At 51.1% G+C, this 12,995-nt stretch overlaps 1 protein-coding gene across 2 annotated transcripts in view; it reads right to left on the minus strand.

The window, feature by feature from the left end:
- Positions 1–6,177: 6,177 nt before the first annotated feature.
- AMBRA1 (autophagy and beclin 1 regulator 1) overlaps positions 6,178–12,995 on the minus strand; it is a 190,321-nt gene continuing 183,503 nt past the window's right edge. For both annotated transcript variants that reach the window (XM_032775083.2, XM_032775082.2), the window contains exon 18: positions 6,178–7,864. In XM_032775083.2, the coding sequence (XP_032630974.1) occupies positions 7,374–7,864 (491 nt within the window). In that variant the 3' untranslated portion in view covers positions 6,178–7,373. The remainder of the gene's footprint in view (positions 7,865–12,995) is intronic.

The following is a 12,995-nucleotide window of genomic DNA, read 5'->3' on the forward strand; positions in this document are numbered from 1 at the left end:
TGCTCCCCTATGGGTACTGCTAGTGGAAAAACTCCTGGCACCAGTGCACGTGGTGAGTACGCACACCTATTGTGGAATACACAAGCAATCCCTCGAAGAAGAACCTCTAGCCCCAGATAATGTACAGTAGAAGCGTAAGTATTTGTACAAGCACTTGTATGGTGTCAGCCACTACAGAACATGGGTACCTTACATCTAATCCTAGACTCAGTTTATGAGCTCCAATGGCAAATATCAAGTATACAAGGACTGCTGGACTTAGACTCACCAAACCTGAGTGAGTCTAAGTCCAGCAGTCAGAACCCACCAAGCAAGCAGGGGTCGGCTGTTCAGTACTTGGAGCCCCAAACAGAAACCCCACTGGCTGCGAGAAGTGGTGTGTGACTCAAGAGATTATGCCTGTCAAGTGCCTCAGTTGGTGGGAAGGGGCCCTTGCTGGGGGATGTGCCCATTGTGACAAAGCTCTGTCCTTGTCTCCGTGGGTCCTGCATTTCCTGAGGGATTTCACTAGCCTCAGAGGCTCACTGTGTCCCTCCCCTTAACCCTTCTCTCTCTAGAGACAAGGGTCACAGTCTGATGAGCCATTTTCATCATAAGCCAGCGAAGGAGGTGAGAAGCAATCCTCCCTTGCACAGTCTCTGTTGTCTCCCAGTCTCAGTGATTAATCGGGGGGCAAATGGGGGAAGCCGGGCCCGCCCTCTACTCTGGGCTCCAGCTCAGGGACCCTAATAGTATCAGTTACGGTAGCTGACCTTTTAGGAACAGGACATGTACAATTCCGTGGGCTACTTCCCCACAGCAGCCCCCACTTCCTCAAGCTCTGAGGGAGGAGCAGCTGCCAGAGGGCAACTCTAGTCTCTGTCTCACTTTTCCCACCTCAGCCTTCATTTAGTTTTATGTTCAGTACAGCTGCTGGTATCCAGCTCTCTCCCCTGTGGGTTTGTGCCCCACACCTATCCTGCCTACGAAGTACACTAGCAATGTGGAGAACAGAAACAAAGCAGCAACAGCAGCATCTTTTCTCTTCCTAGCACTGCCTCATCTCCCTTCCATCGCATCTCCTTGTGCCATAAACACTCTGAGCAGCTTAGGTCAACTTGGCACCCATCAGAGCCTGGGTCTGGAGAGCCACCTAGGGAAGGGGTAGAGGCAGAGGAACAACAATGGTGGTTGGTTTTCAGAATGAGGGGGTATGGGAGGGGCTTAGTGTTTCCTTGTGTCAGGGTGAAGGATACTGGACCATAGCAGGTTGGAGATGGGGGGCATCTACCCAGTTCTCACCACCCCATAATCTGCTTTTCTAAGAATCTACAAGCCAGCTCCTTTCTGCTACTCCTGTCAGTGAGCAGAGGCTGGGTGAACCTTTGGGGACGAAGCGGGGAAAGCAAGAACCGTTCATGGGTGGCACCATGTGGCTTCAGTGTGAAATCTCCAGGTGTCCCCACACCCACTAACTGGGGACTGCTCGGAGGATGCCCAGCTGGGAGTAACTGGATACTGCTGTGAGGGGGCCCATGCTTCTGGGTTCTCAGCAGGTACAGATTGGGCACTGCTAGCTCCTGCCAGCTGTACACTAGCAACAAATCACTTGAAAGAAAAACAAACATTAGCAAAGGAGCTAACCAGGAACAGATGAAACATGCCTCTGCTGGGGACACTGTGGGGAAACAAATACATGTCTTTGGTGGGAAGTGCCAAGCATGTTTTAATGAGCCTCCCACCTGTTCCCCCAGCAGGAACGCCAGGCAGCGACAGCAGGAGTGGGAGGAGAGAAACCCAGCCCTCTTCGGGGGAAAGAGAGGAAGGGGCACTAGACATGAATTGGCTGTTTTTTCTCAGAGGGCACTGGCTGGAAATCAAAGGCCATCTCCCCACACGGTCCGAGTCCCTTCTGCACACGGCAGAACAACATTTCCATGCCGTGTACTGAGATCCTGATTAGAGCCACGACAGCTTGCCACATGGCACGTTTTAGTCAATTTGACCTTCCTGTGGAAGAACAGTTCCGCTGACAGAGTGGGGCTACGCAGGGAGGGCAGCTGATCCCAGGCAAGCTGCCTCTTCTGTCAGCTCAAGCTGAGGGCAGAGAAGCTAGTTCTGGGCCTTCACCCTGGCTCAGGGGCAGGGGAACAGCAGCTCCCTTCACACCGTCCCCTGGATGCTTCTGGCAGGAGCCCAGAGTAGCAGCTTGGCAGCTCCTCCCTTGCCAGGCTAAAATAACATATGTGGATGACGGCAGAACTGACCAGCAGCTGGAGCAGGCAAGTCACAAGCCACCTGTGGGTGTGAATCTGATGCACATGCCCTCAAAGCTCCGCTCATTCATTTGCCAGCACTTCCCTGGGGCTCAGCACTATGGAATCCCATCACCCGGAGTCTCCCATTCACTCCATTCTGTCTCCCCCCACGCAGCCAGAGTGAAGCAGAGCCCTGCAGAGGGAGGCCAGGCAATACTAGCCACAGGTGGCCACCTCGAGGGAGACAAGCAAATGGACAGGACTTACAATGTGGGCTTCGCTACCCTGCTATCCTGTGCTGGCAGCCACTGACACTGGACACTTCAGAGAAATAGAGAACCCCCCCCTACACAAGCTCCCATTGCACTTAGCTGAGCACTAGGGGCAGCACCAGACACCCCCACCCCAGCAGCTTGTAGCCTTGTGGTGAGTGGAGGAAAAAATATATAAAGACCAGGAGGAAAACAACAGAAAATGGAAATAAAAAGGAGAGACCAGGCAACTGTCAGGTCAGAGTGTGAGTGAGACAATGCGGGGGGCGGGGGGGGGAGACACTCATCTGCTCATCCAGCCCAGGGGCTCCAGCAAAACCCAGCTGGGAATCATGGGCTTAGCTGCTGATTGTCACTAGTTCATTTAACTTCAGAGATTGGTCCCCAATGGTACCTTGAGCTTACTCTTCCCTCTCTCTAACACACCCATTGCTGTAGCATCCTCATAGGTTAGCACTGGTTGAGTCCTATCAGTGCGTCTGATTAATTTCAAGCTGACCTTCCAACAGCCAGCACCTAGCACTCCTCTCCAATGAATTGCACCTGCCATTGTTCTCCCAATGACCTAACTTCGCTGGTGCCTTCCCTCCTCTTGACTAACCTAGATCAGGTTGCATCTTCAGCAGATTTTGTCCTCTTGCTATTCCCCCTCTTTTTCCAACTCATTAAGGCATTTATAGAACATGGGGCCTTGTACTGATCCTTGAGCCAGCCCACTATTAACCTCTTTCCCCGCTGAGAATTGGCCATTTATTCCTAACTCTGCTTCCTATCTCAAAAAGTTTTAATCTACAGAAGAACTTTACCTTTGACCCCTGAGGTGACTATGTTTCCTTAACAGCCTCTTGTGAGGCTTTATCAAAAGCCTTTTGAAAGTTAAATAAATTCTATCCACCAGGCTCTCCTTTCTCCATGCTTCTGTTAGCTACTTTAAAGGCATCTAACAGGTTAAAGAGCCAAGAAAAGCCTCAGATTCTTACCTTATTTCTTGTTCCCAAGAAACAGACACTCCCATTTCCCCATCTGAACGGGGCCAGGGAATGGCGTGTGGCCATGGCACAGCTTCCTAAGGCAGCTCTTGTTGACATGCTGGGGTAGCAGGTACGAGGGGCTGCCTCACCCTCACTCCTGAAAGGGTGTTTGCTCCTGACCAAGGTGTTTTCTCCTTTCAGAGCAGCATGTTTGCGAGAGGTGCCCTTCTTAAAACTGCCAGAGAAGCAAGGCTGGTGCAGGGAACCAGCCCTAGCACTGGCTGCAGGCCCTCACCAGAAAATGGCTCTGCTGTGACACTATTAAGAGATGGAAAAACCCTAACTGGTCTCATCTAATCCATCTTCTTACCCACATCACCCTCCCTGTAGGATTGTCCCCTGCAACATACATTTCCCAGGCCTTTTGTAGCTCACTTGTAAGTAACTCAAGGAAAGGAGGCTCTCACTCTTTCCGCATAGGCTAAGATCTCACCAGTCATGCTTGCACTGATCTAGGGCAGTATAAGGGATGGAGTGGGAACAGCAGCCATAGCTGTCCTGAGATTCGCTGGGGTCCCCAGGCTTGAGAGCACAGGACTTGTTAACACAGCCTCTGTTCAAAGTTTAATGTGAGGAGAAAGCTGTTGGACCTCTCTTCTCTGACTGGCGTCCTAGAGAGCTAATACCCACCCTAAGGGATTGGGGGCGTGGGCGAAACAGTACATCTGCAGGGACGGGGGAAGGGGTGACTGTCAGTGCCAAGGGTCAGGGAGCTGGAGGGAGACAACCTAAGCAGGAGTGATTCTACTCTCCTTTTCCCTCCTGAGTGCTGGGCTCCCCCTGGCAATCCAGATCATTCTCCCCTCACTCTGCTCCATCAGGGACTCTAGGCCTATTCTAAGGGGTGGACTGTTGAGTTGTGCAGATTCTCTGCCTGCAGCAGCTACAGTAAACTGCTGCTTCCTCTGCAGGCTCAAGCCCACCAACATCTTGCATCAAAGAGCACCTGCCAGACTTTAAACAGCAGCCTGCTTTCTATTCCCAGCAAAGCTTCTGAAGAGTAAATAGGGCTCAGCAGGCTGTGGCCTGGAGAATTGGTTTGTCCGTCTTCCCCCACTACCTCCCCTCCATGCATTTGTAAATAAATCAACTGCAATTGTGATCTCAGCCTCTGCACAGAACAGTATTTGCCAAGCAGACTTGAGGGAGAAGTGGAGAAGAGCCTTCTTCTCTGTCCTCAGCACCTCTAGGAAGGCTTCACTTGAGCCTTCTCCAAAAGAACATCTCTTTCCATACAGGAGAGAGAGTGAGTTCAGACTGATCTGAGACATTAGGGCTTGCTCCTGTTCCCACCGGAGCTCATGGGAGTTCTACCCATCAACTTCAGCAGGAGCAGGACCTTAACATGGGGGTTGAGGAAGAGTGCCCAGAATAGCTAAGATGCTTCATGTTCATTCACAGCTGCAGCACAGTGGCCTGGCTCAACTGCTGCAGGGTATATGAACAAATTGGGCCCTCATGAACCAGGCACCATTTCCCTGTCCCGATGAGGCTCTCCCCCAAGTCTGTCTGGCCACGGGCTGCAGGGAAGGAGGTAAGTACTTTGCAAGGCATTCATCTAGCAAGAACGTGCCTCGAGGCTCTTCTGGGAGGCAGACATGGAGAAGGGTGGGGAGAAGCCAGTCTGGTGCATTGGCACCTTTCTTCAGGCTCTGCTCCTGTTTATTTTCACAGGGAGCAGTAATTGGACCCACAAGCACTGGGAATATCCAGTGCAGACTCTGGCATAGCAGGAACATAGCCCCTCTGGCTCAGGGTATCAGCACACGCCCATTGAGCCTGCACAGATGCAGGGGCAGGACGTGTGAAGCCATCATCACCTCAGAAGGGAATCCCATTATCAGGCCCAGTCAGCTCAGAGATGTGACTTGCACAGGGCAGGTTTTAGAGCCTCATTAACACCCTGTGATGAGGCCTGGCAGTGGCTGATTTGATTTAAGGTTCATTTCCAGGCTGTGATTTAAGGGAAGATTTGCTTAATGTTCTTTAACAGACTCCTTCTGACTGAGAGCTTGAGTGCTGCTTAATGATGGCCTTATTTATTGGGATGCTCTTGCAGTGTTGGGATGGGCCAGGGAGGTGCTGGGTGACAATAACTCAGACACAGTGGGGGAAGTGCACCTCAGACCAGAGTGGTTATCACGCCTAGCCCCCATGGGCTTAAGAGCACAGTCTCCTCTCTGAAACAGGCCCATGGCCACCTCTCCTCTCCTCCCCAGGAAGCAGGCAGATGTCTCCTGGCTCTCTTGGGGTAAGGGACTGGACAGGAAGGACATTTCCTGGCTCTCCTGGAGTAGACAGCTGTGTCCCTATTGTTTTAGTGGACTATAGTGGGATTCAGCTACTTTCTCCTTGCCTTAGGAGGTGAAGGGGAGAGCGAGGGGAAAACCAGGGAGGAATGTACCCAGCGGTGCAATGTTGGAGCAAGGCACTTGGAAGCAGGACTCCTGAGCTCTATTCCCAGCTCTGCCAGCGACTCGTCACAGAGGTGATTCTACCCATTCCCCTTTGTGGGGTGTGAGGGAACAAGAGGTTGTTTATGAAGCACCTGGAGCAAACTGGCTGCAGGCGCTATGGCAGGGCCAAGCACGCAGACACACACTCCCTCAGCACACAAGAGAAGACAGCAGGCCAGAGAAGGGTTTGTCATATTTTAATGACGTTGATCTTTGGTGTTTCCCTCGTTAGCATTCAGACTCTCCCCCTACCCTCCTGCCACAAGCTTGCTGGGATGGAGAGTTACAAACGAAAAGGAAAATCACATTTTAGACTAAAAACAAAATATTATTAGAGCCTTGATTTCTCCACTAGAAACTACATGTACAAGGTCAAGATTTCACATGCAACACCTTACGTCACAGACCCATACCTCATACCCTGACCTGGAGCTGGAAAGTCACCTCCTCCCTGCCCCAAGGGAAATGCAGCCAGCCAATGGTGCCATGATACTGGCAGGCTTTGCCAAGATGGCTCATTCATGTTAATATTGGCACAGCTGGGGGTGTGAAAATATCGGAGTATCCTTGAGCTAACTGCATCCACTCACTCCCACACCCTGCATTTGCCTCCATTCTCTCTGCCCACTGATAGCAGCTCATTGCTAAGCTGACACTCAAAGAAAAGGTCCTCACTTCTGAGAGGCTCCTGGGTATATAAAGGATGGTGAAGCTTAAGCCTGGCTCTTTCTACTCCAGCTCTGCCCCGGGAAGATCGCACACTGGACAGCAACAATGTTCTCTCTAGTCTCCAAAATGCTCCACTCTTCCCAAGGGGCACTGGGGCCATGCCATGGAGTGGGACTCTGGCCTGGAAGACTCCTCCACTGCACTGGCAGAACTAGGGCATCAAATCCAGGATATGCCCAATAGGGTTGCCTGTCTCTGGAGGACACTGCAGGCCCCCTTCTCTGATATCCGTTCTTCTGCTCAATCCTTGGGGCTGGTGGGAAGCAGGGGGAACACACTCATTTTAGGAATGGTAACATTTAGAGCACTGCAGGGTTAGGGCTAAGCCCAGAGATTCCCACTAAGCTGGGATATTTACACAAGGCTCAGAACAGCATTGTTAGGGATCATTAATGTTCTCATAGAAACTGTGCAGGAGCATGGGTGCCGGAAGCTAAGACCAAATAAAGCTTCTTCTCCCTGGGGTCCCTATAAATTTGGTGGCTTCCCTTCCATTTCTGCCCCCTCCGCACAGGTTCAGAAGCCCCCTCAATTACCATCATCCTATCAGAGCCACAATACCCCCACTCTTCCAGCTCCTTATCATCAACTGTGAGGTACAGGTCTCTGCTTAGCAGTACAAGGGTAGCACCAAGACACAACTCATCTCTACCTGTTCCGCGACTCCCCACTGGTGCTGTCATTACTATAGTAGTTGGTATTGTCAGGAAGATGGTTATTATTGGTTAGGTCACTGTATTCAATTGGTCCCTCAGTGTCCATAGAGGACTGGGACTGCTCTGGCAGATCCAGCCCATCGGCTCTTTGTCCTTCACTCCTGCCAGGAGCTGTCTGTGGGCTCTGGCCATGCTCTGCCAGCTGCATAGACTCTGAAAGGATCCGTCCCTCCAGCTCAGCTGCCAGCTCGCGCGAGGTGGACTGCTGCATCAAGGCACCATCAGCTCCCATGGATTCCACACCAGTCTGAGAGCTGCGGTGAATCCGGTGACTCACAATGATGTTGTTGCCAAAGCCGCCCATGGATGCCATAGTGGTGCTCTGCTCCCGCTGGACCACAGCAGTCATGCCACCCTCAGCCATCAGCCTCTGGATCCTGCTGAGGGCATCGTCTCCACTGGCCCCATATTCCGGACCTTCACCTGGAGGAGAGAACATAAGATGTAGCCAGAGTGCACAAGAGACAAGAACTATGGGACAAAGAAAATCATGCTGGCCAGCCAGAACGGAGGAAGCAGAATGGTCCGATGCAGCCTGGTGCACATGGACTAGGACAGGTCAGCGACAAGGCACGCGAGCTCCTCTGCAGATGTGCAGGGTTTGCTCCATACAGACCCTGGAGTTTTCCTGTATTTTGTTTAACTTTTACTAAAGTGACAAACAAGAGAAATTCAACTTTGACACCACACATCTCTCAGAGAAGATCATCTGCCCAAGCCACAGGCCCCCAAAGCTGCCAGCCCATAGGACAGAGGACTAGACAATCCCTGCCAGCCAGCATCAGGGATGGGTAATGTTGCCCTGTCTAAAGGGCCCTGAGGGTGGAACACTTGAAGTAAAGCTCCTCAAACAGCCACAGATGAGTGTGTCCATGGTATCTACACACCACTAATGCCAGACTCTCCCACAGAAAACAGCCAACACCTCACAATCAAAGTGACAAACCATCCTCAATAACCCACACCCTGCACATGCTACTCCTCTCCCCCGCCAGACCAGGGAGGGGAGCAGTCCCCCCCACAGAGCACTGTGAGTCAAACTCCCCTGTTGTACTCCACCTAATCTAGAAAATATCCCAAAGTGGCAGGCCCTGTTGTCTGAGGGTCAGTGCACCAGCCCCAAGCTCACAGGCTGCAGTAGGTCCCAAGGCAGCAGACAGGCCCCCTGGCAGACCCCACCCACTCTAAGGCTACATAGACCAAAAGACAGATTGTGCAGCATGTCTGGTGGGCAAGAGGTGCTAAGCACAGCACAGCCTCCCCCTCGAGGGGATGCATTCTGTACTAGCTGCAGCACAGGAGTGGTTTCCATATGAAAGAGAGAAGCAACGGACCGGTCCCAGACTGGGGTGGCAAAGATTAATAAAAGAGTCCTGGAGACCCCTCTCTACCACACGTTCACACCCATCCTGGGCTCCCTCAGGCTCTAGGAAAGAGAAACAGCATCCCTGAGACACACAACAGAGTCTGGGAGGAAGCTCTTATCAAGCCATGCAGGTGTGGAGTGAAAAGGTCACAGAGACAGAGTTTCTTCCCAGATATGAGAAAGGTCAGTGAGTCCTCAGGGCCCTGAGGGGAAGAGCACAGATCAGCATGCACTGCAGTAAACCAAACACTTTGCCATGTGGTGAGAGGGGCTAAGAACTCACTTCCAGTGCCCTTCCTCTCTTACCCCACTAAGAATCTCACAGAGGAGTGTCCCCTCACCGCCTCCAATCAGAGGGAGAGGCCAGGGTTGGAATGGATAATGATCCATTGCTGTGTGCACAAAGCAATCACAAAGCAAGATCTGAGCCCGCACATCACCACAGTGGAGAAGACTCAAGAGTTTAAGTGGAGAGTCTAAAGCATAGGCTCTATGGAGAAAAAAAATACTACAAGAAATAAAGCCTAGCAAGAGGAGGAACAAGTCACCAGTGCAGACAGGTCTGGCCCCTGATCCACTTACTCCATTCGCCATAAACCTCATCCAGACTATGCAGGGAAAGGTTCTGATTCACTGGAATGTGTTAGAATGATTCCACAGAGGGATGCAGTAGCCTACCTGATTCTTATTAAAGAGATAAATTTCACTCCCAGCTCTGCACTGATTAGAACAGAGGAGAAAGGAGCCAGCTTCTCTGGCAGCAGGGGAAAGAACACAAATATGAACAAGACTATAGGGCAGGGGTAGGCAACCTATGGAACGGGTGCCTAAGGCAGCACGCGAGCTGATTTTCAGTGGCAATCACACTGCCTGGGTCCCGGCCACCAGTCCAGGGGGCTCTGCATTTTATTTAATTTTAAATGAAGCTTCTTAAACATTTTAAAAACCTTATTTACTTTACATACAACAATAGTTTAGTTATATATTATAGACTTATTGAAGGAGACCTTCTAAAAATGTTAAAATGTATTACCGGCACACGAAACCTTAAATTAGAGTGAATAAATGAAGACTTGGCACATCGTTTCTGAAAGGTTGCCAACCCCTGCTGTAGGGAGTGTGTGTCGGGGGGTGTTTAAAAACCAACAGAACACTGAACTAGAGGGCAAAACTGACACTGCTCCATGCAGTGGCCTAGATAACATGGTTGTAATGAGGGAGCTGAGAGAGATTCAGCCTGATCCACACACAATTTTTGTACCATTGTAACTATTTTGATTAGAGTTGTGGTGTTTCTTTTTTTAAACCCTGTTACACACACACAGCTCGTCAAATTTTACTATCCATGGCACCAACAGTAGGCTGGGCGCTTCACAGACCGAAACAATTACCGGATCCCTGCCCCATGGAGCTTACACTAACTAAGCGATACACAGACCAAAGCAGTGGAGGATGGGATGCAGTGACAAGCAGGACCGGATGGGTGGGCTGAGCACCTGGCTTGGTTTGGAGGTTTCACTTTGGAGGGATGGCTGCTGTAATTTACTGACACTACTCTGAGGAGGAAGGTCTGGTTTGTGGAGGAGAGGGTGGATGCCTGGAGGACACAGACAGGTGCCTACACAGAGGTGCAGAGCTGATTGAGGGTGGGGATGACAATGACAATAAGGGAAGTCTGGGTGAGGAGGAATCAAGTGCACAGAGGCAGACAGGCTGCGCAGAGCTATGAAGAGAAGGAGGAGGAGCCTGTGTATGATACATGGCCGATGGGAACTAGCTTTGGGACTAGCAGGGCCAGATGTGGTAAGAGCAGCGGCAGGGAAGAGGATCTTTGTGGCAGCATTCCAGGGAACATCTAGGAGGCCAGAGAGGAGGCAGCCACAAAAATCAGGGACCCACCAAGGATTTTAGCCAGGAGGACAGAGATGAGGAAGTGATTTTGAAGATGCTGCATAGGAAGAAGGGCAGGAATTAGAGACAGCATCAATGTGGGAGAGATGGAGGGGAGAACAATGCTGAGGCTTGAGCTTGCTGGCCAGAACGTCACCAGAAAGAACCTAACAATGGAATCCCAGCCTCACAGGTCACAGATGCTGGTTATTTCAGCTACGCATTAACCTCTCTTCCTGCATTGCCTGGGGAATGACAGAAGTGAGACACACACACACACGCATATGGACAAGAATCATACAGGAGCATACTAGCCGCAGAATCGAAATACCAAGTTGTGGGCGAAGCTGAACCAGGTGGTTAGCAGCTCTGAATCCTTCCTTCTTGAAGGCAAGTCGAAGCCAGGACAGCCCCAGGGCAGGTTGTGGGGGGGACACACATCTTATTGCTGTAGCATGGCTGTTTGAATTTTGGGGGCATGGATGGTGAAGTTCTGAAATCCCATGAATTGGTCTGGATGGTAACAGCCACCATCTGCCTAGGGCAATGGTTTTCAACCTTTTCTTCATTTGCAGACCCTTAAAAGATTTTGAGTAGAGGTACAGACCCCTTTAGAAATCTTAGACAGTCTGCAGATCCCCGGGGGTCCGCAAACCACAGGATGAAAACCATTGTGCTATGGCAACGACAATCTTTTGCGGATCCCTTAGACATAGTCTGGGGACACCCCTCGGGGTCCGCAAACCACAGGTTGAAAACCACTGGTCTAGGGAATGCTCTCCAGGACCAGGGGAAGCAAAGGTGCTTGAAAAGGGCAGAACATTCTGGGGCAGATTTTGGTTAAGAGAATTATATGCGTTTACTTTTGAGGTGCTGTGGCCAAAGGCTTCTGGGAGCTAAATGACATCAGCCGAACTGAAAATGGGACTCTTAGCACCAGTCTGGCCCAGTGACCAAGATCCCAGAACAGTTACTATAAGGAGCCCACAATAAACCAGGCCCTCTGCCACTGAAGAGGCAATGAAAACACAACGCCTCCTCAGAGCGTACATGAAGCACTAGTGTATATAAGGCAAAGATGCAGGCTCCCAGGAGAGATGGTCCTTCCTCCCATCCTGACAGGACCCCATACAGGGCAGCAGACATGGCCCCTCACCTGCTGCAGGCTGGGAGGATATTCTGCCTAATGACTGGTCACCACGCATACTCTTGGGACCAGCAGCAGCCAAAGCAGAGTGCAGCTCACAAGTCTAACCCTCACAGCAGTCATGCTGCTGTCTACAACTACTTTTCAAGGGCAGCCAGTGTAAAGTGCATTGCACTAATCTAGCCTAGATTGCATGGGTGCAGGTCACCACAGTACAGAAGGTATCTTCAAGAAAGATTAAATCCTAAGTGAAGAAAGTTTCTTCTAACCACCACCAAGACATGAGAGTCTATGTTCAGCTCTTGGTGGCCATTCCCACAGCATCTACATAGCTGCCTGGGGCAAACGGTAAAGGGAGGACATTCACTGAGCAAGCAAGTTCCTCCAGACATTTCCTCCTTCGCTGGGCAACACCCCCACCTTTTAGAGATATAGCTTCGGTCAGTGGCCAGGTCTACACTACGAGATTAAATCGATTTTAGATACGCAATTTCAGCTACGAGAATAGCGTAGCTGAAATCGAATATCTAAAATCGATTTACTCACCCGTCTTCACTGCGCGGCATCGATCCGCGCGGCTCGCTGTGTCGAATCCGGAAGTCCGGTCGTCTAGCTGGAGTTCCGGAATTGATCTAAGCACGCTCTGGGATCGAGATATTGTGTCCAGACCAGACGCGATATTTCGATCCCCAAGCAATCGATTTTAACGCGCCGATCCAGCGCGTAGTCTAGACGTGGCCAGTGTCTCATCCTCTGCTAGACAGAGACTGAATGGCTTCGGTAAGAATATCAGGAGCATATTGATCACAATTCAGACCACACCACTGCATGTGAATAAGTCCTTTGTCACAAAGTATCTGGCAATGCTGGAAATAGAATGCATTAAAAATCCAGGGCTCACAGTATTTGCTAGGGGCATGCAAGCCAGTTTCTAACTTTAGAGGCTGTAAATACCTAGTATTCCCCCCACCTCCATTCCCAATGCACGCCCCGAGGCTACAAGTCAGCCAAGATTGTCAGCTGGCACAGGCGCCAACTTTCTGATCTCCCTAGGGGTGCTTGACCCCTGCTCAACCCCAGGCCCTGCCCCCATTCCACCTCCTCCGCCAAGGCCCCACCTCATCTCTTCCTGCCCCTACTCCTCCCTCTTC

Source organism: Chelonoidis abingdonii, chromosome 4, assembly GCF_003597395.2.
Source record: "Chelonoidis abingdonii isolate Lonesome George chromosome 4, CheloAbing_2.0, whole genome shotgun sequence".
Taxonomy (NCBI): domain Eukaryota; kingdom Metazoa; phylum Chordata; order Testudines; family Testudinidae; genus Chelonoidis; species Chelonoidis abingdonii.